This window comes from the organism of the source record quoted next (genome assembly GCF_019968955.1).
Source record: "MAG: Porospora cf. gigantea A chromosome Unknown PgA_NODE_1117_length_7794_cov_327.983, whole genome shotgun sequence".
NCBI lineage: Eukaryota > Apicomplexa > Conoidasida > Eugregarinorida > Porosporidae > Porospora > Porospora cf. gigantea A.
This window is the reverse complement of record NW_027151289.1, coordinates 1-7,794: the sequence shown is the minus strand read 5'-3', so window position 1 is coordinate 7,794 and position 7,794 is coordinate 1. Positions and strand designations below refer to the sequence as shown.

The window sequence follows — 7,794 nt, the reverse complement described above, 5'->3', positions numbered from 1 at the left end:
AATACTTCACAGTTACTCTGATCTCACTGGAAGGGGAGGGAAAGTGATGAGACCTCTAACAAGAGAATGTTTCGTAATGAGTACTTCACAGTTACTCTGATCTCACAAACGCACGGCAGTGGCAACTACTGCCGTGCGTGTAAGTCACGATCCCTTGAAAGACAATCTGGCAATCTCAACTGCTAGCCTGGGGCAGTCCGTTAGCTGTTCGAAGCCGACACTCTGGCTTACAGCTGCGGAGTGGTCGAGAATGAACTCGAAGCACTTCTTCTTCAAGTCCGACAGGAAATACTCATCCGAAATCCGGGCGACTGCGCAGACGTTTTCCACAGTGATTCGGGTCCCCATAACGGTAGTCACCGTCGGCCACATAGGGGCCAGTCTCAGAAAGTCCAGAACTGGGACCAATTCCAGAAGCTGGGCAAGAGGCCAGTCCGTCAACCCTTCAACTGATCCACTGTAAATGAACTCGAGACAGGCTGTGAACGGTGCTGTGTCGAAGTCGAAGGGTATCTCCTGCATTCTGGTTTCTTTCATCTCCGACATGAAGAGGCTCTGGAAGAACGGACATTGGGCAGCCAAAATGCACTTGTGAGCGCGTACAAGCCCCCCATCGTGCATTCTGAAGTTCACATCAGCGAACTCCGAGTTGTGGAAGAGTCTTTTGACATTGGTGATCACTCGTGTCGCTTCCTGCCCTTCTAGACACGACGCCGTGCGCCTGCGCAAGTCGTACATCCAGAGGTCGTTTAGCCAATCAGCTCCATCGAATCCGCCGAAGATGAGGATCTGGTGCTCAGCCATACCGACGCAGGTGTGCTTCTGCCGCGCCGACACGGGCGAGTCCTCTAGAGCCTTCCACATCGGAGGGGATAGCGTTAGCTCGGCAGCACCGAGTCGCTCCTTTCCATCGAATCCTCCGAAGGCGAAGAAGGAATCGCCGCCGACGAAGTTTAATGTGTGGCCTCGAATCCCAACGACTGGAAGTCCTGAGAGCTTTATCTGCGCCCACTGAAACTTAACAGTGTCAAGAACGTAGCAATCTCTCAGATGTTCCTTGCTGTTATGGCCACCCAACACCACTAGCAGGTTTCCGGACGGCGCAGCTCCGTGCGCATTCCTGGGGCTCGGCGCAGACCCTCGTGTGGGAGCAGCTGACCAGAGATCGTTACCCAATTCGAACACGTCTACGTCTCCGAAGCATTTTTCGCCGTTGAATCCGCCGAACAAATACGCACGCTTTTTGATGCGGGTGATGGTGTGAGAAGCGCGGGCTGCTGGAATACGACCTCCAGGCTTCACCAGCTGCCAGGACGCATTCACAGCTGCGCCCTTCACGACTGCTGAGAGGTCCAGCTTCCACAGGTCTCCCAGCCATCGAGCTCCGCTATGCCCTCCGTGTACGTACAGCCCATAGTCGGGAGACACGAAGGTGGTGTGATTATTTCGAGGACACGGGCAGATTGAACTTTGGACCTCACGCCACGACTCTGACGGGACGTGGTAGGTGTGGCAGTCACCGAGCGGCTGCATGATCTGGTATGCCGGACCCCACCACAGACCCGTCAAATCCTCCGAACATTACCAGCGTGGAGGCGTCCACCACGTCCAATGAGTGAGCAGCTCGGGGTACTGGCACGTTTTTGGCTCTGATGCGTCGCCATTCAGTCATAATTAGTGTTGCCGGTAACCATGAAATGGGCATTTATAGGAGGTGATGGGTTCACTCTTATGACTAACGTAGTCCAGACCTCGTAGCAACGTCGTAACACGCGAAATCGCCAATTAATGTCTAGCCATGATACCGATAGTAGTGAAGACGAGCTCATTCGACGACACAGTAAGCGCCTAGGATTGGATCTGCCACCGAAACCGGCCAAAAAACAAGCGCTGACAAATGAGGCGCCGATAAACGAGACGTCCAAAAACAAGGCAGAGTCCAAGCTACCGCCTCCATTGGTGGCCCTGGCCGCGGCTGAAGTAACTTTCCTCCAAAAAGCACACGAATTGGCCATAGCCAAACCTCAAAGAGTTAAGGTCATGGAGGCCCTTTCAAAGACACTTCCACCCGTGAAGACTGATCAGGCAGAGAGAGAGGAGGCCAAGAGGTTCAAGATGCCCAGCACGGACTGGCACGTGCCATTGACAGCCTTGGATGTCCTCAAAGGTCAGGAAGCGCAGCTAAAGAAGGGGGAGTCATGATCTGTAGTACGAAATAAAAACCGCTGCTGGTCCCTAAAGCAAGCCGCTCCATGTTAAAGTCTTTCTTTCATGCCCCTCAAGGTTTGCTCAGCTTATCTGTGATTAATTTCAATGGACCTGGCCTTGTTCAACGTGAAGGATGGCTTTCCTGAGGCCCTCGTCAGAGGCTTCCGGCAGAGCTTGCTGACTCCGGAGGACTATAGACGGATGGGCATGGCGGAGACTCTGGAAGATCTCCGTACAGCCTTGGAGGACTCGGACTACGGCAACTTCCTCCAGGACGAGCCGTCGCCGCTGACAGTGGCGACGATCACCGCCAGATGCCGGGAGAAGCATGCCGAGGAGTTCCTATTTTTGCGATCACAATGTGGGCAACCAGCTGTGAAGTTCTTGGATTTTATTGTCCAAGAAAAGATGGTGGACAATCTTGTCTCTCTAGTCCAAGGGGCGATCAACAAGAAGCCCGTTGACGAGCTGATCTCTAAAACGGATCCTCTCGGATGGTTCGCCGAGATGAAGGCCGTCGCTGCGCTGGACGTGTCTGCTGGGTACGATGAGCTATACCGTACGGTGCTGATCGATTCCCCTGTGGCACCCTACTTCGAACGCTACCTGAACCAGTTCCAAGTGGACGGCCAGGGACAACGCACGCTTCACGATGTGGATCATATCCTAAACGAGCTGGATCTTGAAGTTCTGCGAAACAGTCTAAAGAAGTCGTGGCTGGAGGACTTCTTTACATTTTGCTGCACGTTGGACTCGGTTACGGCGGAAGTCATGTCTCACATCCTCAAGACGGAGGCTGACTATCGCGTACTCACGGTCACGCTGAACACCCTCAACCAGGAAGGCAACCAGGACGTCTCGGACAGAATGGCGCTCTATCCAAACTTTGGCTACCTTTACCCTGAAGGTACAGACAAGATTCGTAAGGCCTTCAACGAGACGACGCTGCGTGCTGCGTTGGATGGTTACGCACCCTATATAGAGCTATTCGACCAATGCAAGGGCCTATATCTGAACGACGACGAAGGTGGCCCCGATCCTGATGCTGCCTCCTTGAACACGCTGGAAGATCTTATATACAAGCGCAATGTTCAGTCGTTCGAGATGGCGTTCGAGCAGCAGATGCACTTCGGAGTCTACTATGCCTGGGCTAAGCTACGAGAGCAGGAGGTGAGCCAGAAGCCGCAATGACACAGATCCGAAACATCACTTGGATTGCCGACATGATTGTTATGAGTCGTCGGGAGCATATCGACAACATCATACCTCTGTTCGCACCACGTATATGAATTTTGTGAACTGCCACGTGTAAAACTAGATATCATGTCTGACGCGTCGCCAAAGCAGCGGTCACATGAAAAGCACCAACAACAGGAGCCTGACCCTCAATCGAAGCCGCATGAAGAGACGCTACCCGCCTTGTCCATCTGTATTATGAGTGTGGAGTACCTCTACGCCGAGGCAGACACCACCTTCTCAGTTCGAATTCGCCTTGGAGACTGGGATGCATCGACGAAGCCCGCGCCGGTGGATGAGGAAGGCTGCGTTATTTGGAAGGTGATTAATAATTTGAATTGCCAGATAGTTTATTCTATTTTATCGAGCGAAATTTTAACTGAACACAAGAGCTAGTCTCTGATATTGCAAGGGTTGTATCTGATATTGCTACCAGACTGGCTTCGCATTCCCCTTCGAGCTTGAAACCTCAGTGACGTTTGACTTGATTCCACATGAGGGAGGGGACGAGCAACACTGCACGATGAGCGTTCCCTGCCCTGGAGACAGTGAGAAAGAGACCTCGCTCAGACAGTTCCCATGAGGTTCCCAAAGGACCGAAGGATTCGTATGTCCGACGAGGCCATCATCAATGTGAGGTATCGGCTACAGAATCCCCCCGAAGGCGACTGGGACTCTCTTCATGTGTTGGTTCGGCGACTGGAAAACTTGAAGACTGTAGACCCACCTCAGGAGGCGCAGCGGGTTGCGCTGTCTTTGCGCATCGAACGAGAGCCGAAGCAGTTCTGCGAGATACCACACGACGCCTGGAACGCCGACAGCATGGAGCTCAACGACCAGGTGACCTTCGACTACGAAGACCAGATGAACCTGCGGATTCGGCTGGAAAGTGACGGACTGGCCGTGGGCCACGCGTGCATCGACCTCTGGGCATCGACCTCCAATGCCGTACAGAACGTGAACGAGGAGAAGGTGCCTTTGAGGACCTGGGCCGGGGAACCACTCGGGTGGCTCTACGTCGCGCTTAAGTTTCTGAAGAACATGTCCGTGGGAACCCTGGAGTTGAGCGAGTTCGATGTGGATGTAGAAGCCGTATGCTACCGATTCCAGAACGACAACGCGGAACTCAGCGACATCCGACCTCACCTACGGAAAGTCATTTTAAAATTGGATAAGCTTCTCAAGGAGCGTCAGAATATGCCAGACGAGGACAGTGACAGCATACAACTGCACCGGATGGATAATGAAGCCCAGATTTTGCAGCTGGTGGAGTTCGGAAAACGCCTTGCCGCTTCGAGACGCGTTCGCTATGTAAAGCGAGATTCTCCGTGGCCTGACCCTATCTACAGAAAGACCTTGCGGTACTATCCACCCAAACCCTATTGTGTGTGCGACGAATTTTGCAACGTCAAGAAGCAACTGACCTCGACGGATCGAACTGACGAGTACGAGACCATCCGGCAAGAGCTCTTACGCCGGTGCGGGCGCTCAAAAATCAACAAGAACTCAAATGTCATTTGATTGCTCCCTCTATCCTCGCCGCATTTAACACGCTCAAAGACGCTTCCACTGATATGTCAGGAGCGTGCCCTCCTATAACCAACTCGTCCAGGACAAAGTTGACTCTCTCGAAGTTGAAAATAACGTCCAGTTCGCAGACGTCTTTAAAGTAGCGGTCCAGCACTTGCACAAAAACCTGGATCAGGTCCACAGTTGCCAATGAGTTCTCTGACGTGTCGATAACGAACGCGATGCACAGCGTCGCGAACTTTCGATAGACTGCGCGAACTCCAGACTTTCGATTAAGCAGGATGAAGTTACTTTGGCTGCTCTCCCGCCCTACGACAGCTTCCATCACTGCTTCGGCTGTCTCCTCCGGCTGCACGGTTCCAACATAGTGCCTCCGCAGGCGCAGCTTCTTCTGGGAATTGAAGGCATATACGCATCGAATCATGCCGGTAAATTATATGTGGATTCGAGCTGGATGCCAAATCAGCGTCGCCCATTTGACTGGGGCACGACGCGCGTGTCGGCCAATCCATCTAAAAAGGCAACTATGGCGTCCTCTCGAGGCTTCTGCCGGTTTTCAATCAGCAAAGCCAGCGACTCGTCTGATGGGAGATTTTTCTCATCTTTGAAATTATCCCGTCGCCCTGTACTGCTTCCGCTGGCGTGGGTCGCTGAGGACCTCGTCAGCCTTCCTGATAGCTATGAATCTCTCGTGACCTTCAAGATTTTTATTCTGTTCAACTATTAGGACACCAAACACCCCACAAGTTGACATTCGGAAGGACCGACTTCATGGATGGATACCATCTCCAAGATTACCCTAGGTAGACATCAGATTCTGCAGCACCTCGGCGTCGACATCCTCTGGGAGGTTCTTGACATGCAGATGCTGCAAGCCTGGTACAACCGTCCGCGCCAACACCGTCCAGAACCTCAATCGCAGCGCCTCCGCGTTGCTGGCGAAGTTCACTACTTTTCTGTCCAGGATCTTCCCGTCATTTCATTTTTCGTCGCCGTTTGGCAGATCTTTTGCCAGTGTACTTGTCAGCCAATCCATCTAAAAAGGCAACTGTGGCGTCCTCTCGAGACTTTTGCCGGTTTTGAATCAGCAACGCCAGCGACTCGTCTGAAGGGAGGTTTTTCTCATCTTTAAAATTATCCCGTTCGCGTTGTCGTTTGCGAATCAGACGGGGTAGACGCCGTCTGAGCTTTTTAACCGACTCGTGGTACAATTTGAAATCCTCAACGGTGCCTTCGGCTACAGCCTTCTCAATGATCCCTAGCAGCCGTTCGATATTTTCTGGTTCCGCGCTAATAACAAACTCCTCTATGCTGGTGACGTCGCCTTTGTGGCTCACGTAGAATTCCAACACGTCCTTCAGTTCCTCTGACCCCTCCTTATAATCTTTCATGTACTGTAGAATGTCCTCCTCGTTGATGCGTACCGAAACCCAGTATCGCAAGTTATCTTCAGACACATCATGTGTACATCCTGTACGGTCGTACTGCTTCCGCTGGCGTGGGTCGCTGAGGACCTCGTATGCCATCCTAACAGCTATGAATCTCTCGTGACCTTCAGGATTTTTATCTGGGTGACTTTGTAGTGCCCGCAGTCGAAAGGCACGTTTGATTTCCTCGAGGGTGGCGCTTGGCGACACAGCTAGAACGTCGTACAACTCTGTGTTCTTCGCCATAGATTGCCAAGTTTTGAGATGAATTTTGTGATTTTTTTGTTCAACTAAGCTTGCGGCAGCAGCCGAGACCTCTGTAGGACCGACTTGGCCTCATCACACTTGTCCAGGAGCCTCTGCTTGGAGCCCATCAATGCGTGCAACTCCTCGAAAGTCATCTCCAAGATCATTCCGGTAATCTTTCCAGCCAACTCAGGTTCCACGGACTGGATCACAGGGAAGATCGCTTCCCCTATAATCTGCTTGTGAGTCGCCGGTGCAGACGACTTCAGAGCTCCGCGCACGGCGTCTACGTTCACCGCTGCCTCAGCGACGGGCGCTGGGCGGGCTGTTTGCTTGGCAGTGGGCTGCGAAGCTGCGGGGACAACTGCAACAGGCTGTGCGGCTGGCTGCTGATCGTACGGACGCCACATGTAGTTCTGGGGAGCGATCATCGCTGGCATGGGCGGGTGCATAGGAGGGTATCCCCCGTATGACTGGAAGTGGCTTGTCTTTGGTATCGGTGCCCTAAAGCGATTCTGGAGACGCTGGAAACGAGCCTCCCTTCGCTCAGCCACGGCCACGTACAGGGGCTTGCCGTCGATAGCCTTCGTGTGCAAAGCAGTCACGGCTTTCTGCGCATCTGCAGCGTTCTGGAAACAGCAGAAGCCGAACCCCTTAGATCGGCCATTGGTTGTCGTCATCACCTTCACTGAGACAACAGTACCGTACGCAGACATCAGACTCTGCAGTGCCTCGTCATCGACGTCCTCTGGGAGGTTCTTAACGTACAGATTGCAGCGAGTCTTGTTCGCGCCTCTCTGGCGGAACTGCTGCTGCAAGTGAGATTGTCTCTCTGCCTTGGATTGCATCCGAGTAACGTACAAGCGACCTTCCGCACCAACACCATCGAGAGCCTCGATCGCAGCTCGAGCCTCCGCGTTGGTGGCGTAGTTCACAAAGCCAAACTTGCGCCCTCGACCATCTTCTTTGAGCATCATCGACGTGATCTCTCCGTGTAATCCGAAGGCAGCCGTCATCTCGTCTTCGGTCCACTCGTCAGGAATTTCCTTCACATACACGTTAGTGAATTTGCTTTCGCGGAGGGCAAGGCGGTCGGCCTTGGGTTTGAACTTGGCCACGTACAACTCGCGTTCGGCGAGAACTTCGC

The 7,794-nt window shown here is 53.1% G+C and overlaps 6 protein-coding genes across 11 annotated transcripts; 3 read left to right on the top strand and 3 right to left on the bottom strand.

The window, feature by feature from the left end:
- Window positions 1-144: 144 nt before the first annotated feature.
- Window positions 145-1,672, bottom strand: KVP18_001941 (uncharacterized protein; the record flags this gene model as incomplete). Of its 2 annotated transcripts, XM_067952455.1 has the most annotated exons (2): window positions 145-1,527; window positions 1,556-1,672. In XM_067952455.1, the coding sequence occupies 2 exons, from the start codon at window positions 1,670-1,672 to the stop codon at window positions 145-147; spliced, it is 1,500 nt and encodes a 499-aa protein (XP_067813743.1). The 2 variants fall into 2 exon arrangements, with proteins under 2 accessions (XP_067813743.1, XP_067813744.1); XM_067952456.1 differs by lacking the exon at window positions 1,556-1,672 and having other exon boundaries at window positions 145-1,533.
- Window positions 1,673-1,788: 116 nt separating this feature from the next.
- On the top strand, window positions 1,789-2,202 carry KVP18_001943 (uncharacterized protein; the record flags this gene model as incomplete). Its single annotated transcript, XM_067952460.1, has 1 exon — window positions 1,789-2,202. One exon carries the CDS (start codon window positions 1,789-1,791, stop codon window positions 2,200-2,202), a length of 414 nt encoding a protein of 137 aa, XP_067813748.1.
- Window positions 2,203-2,313: 111 nt separating this feature from the next.
- Window positions 2,314-3,497, top strand: KVP18_001944 (uncharacterized protein; the record flags this gene model as incomplete). Of its 2 annotated transcripts, XM_067952461.1 has the most annotated exons (2): window positions 2,314-3,378; window positions 3,405-3,497. In XM_067952461.1, 2 exons carry the CDS (start codon window positions 2,314-2,316, stop codon window positions 3,495-3,497), a joined length of 1,158 nt encoding a protein of 385 aa, XP_067813749.1. The 2 variants fall into 2 exon arrangements, with proteins under 2 accessions (XP_067813749.1, XP_067813750.1); XM_067952462.1 differs by lacking the exon at window positions 3,405-3,497 and having other exon boundaries at window positions 2,314-3,399.
- A 34-nt stretch (window positions 3,498-3,531) lies between these two features.
- KVP18_001942 (uncharacterized protein) lies at window positions 3,532-4,965 on the top strand (the record flags this gene model as incomplete). Of its 3 annotated transcripts, XM_067952458.1 has the most annotated exons (3): window positions 3,532-3,765; window positions 3,881-3,992; window positions 4,019-4,965. In XM_067952458.1, 3 exons carry the CDS (start codon window positions 3,532-3,534, stop codon window positions 4,963-4,965), a joined length of 1,293 nt encoding a protein of 430 aa, XP_067813746.1. The 3 variants fall into 3 exon arrangements, with proteins under 3 accessions (XP_067813746.1, XP_067813747.1, XP_067813745.1); XM_067952459.1 differs by lacking the exons at window positions 3,881-3,992; window positions 4,019-4,965 and having other exon boundaries at window positions 3,532-3,840; XM_067952457.1 differs by lacking the exons at window positions 3,532-3,765; window positions 3,881-3,992 and having other exon boundaries at window positions 4,024-4,965.
- Window positions 4,966-5,948: 983 nt separating this feature from the next.
- KVP18_001939 (uncharacterized protein) lies at window positions 5,949-6,647 on the bottom strand (the record flags this gene model as incomplete). The annotated part of the gene is made up of 1 exon (XM_067952450.1): window positions 5,949-6,647. One exon carries the CDS (start codon window positions 6,645-6,647, stop codon window positions 5,949-5,951), a length of 699 nt encoding a protein of 232 aa, XP_067813740.1.
- Window positions 6,648-6,691: 44 nt separating this feature from the next.
- Window positions 6,692-7,794, bottom strand: KVP18_001940 (uncharacterized protein; the record flags this gene model as incomplete). Of its 2 annotated transcripts, none has more annotated exons than XM_067952454.1 (1): window positions 6,692-7,794. In XM_067952454.1, a coding segment is annotated over one exon (1,103 nt), but the record flags the coding sequence as incomplete, so codon positions are not given. The 2 variants fall into 2 exon arrangements, with proteins under 2 accessions (XP_067813742.1, XP_067813741.1); XM_067952453.1 differs by having other exon boundaries at window positions 6,692-7,663.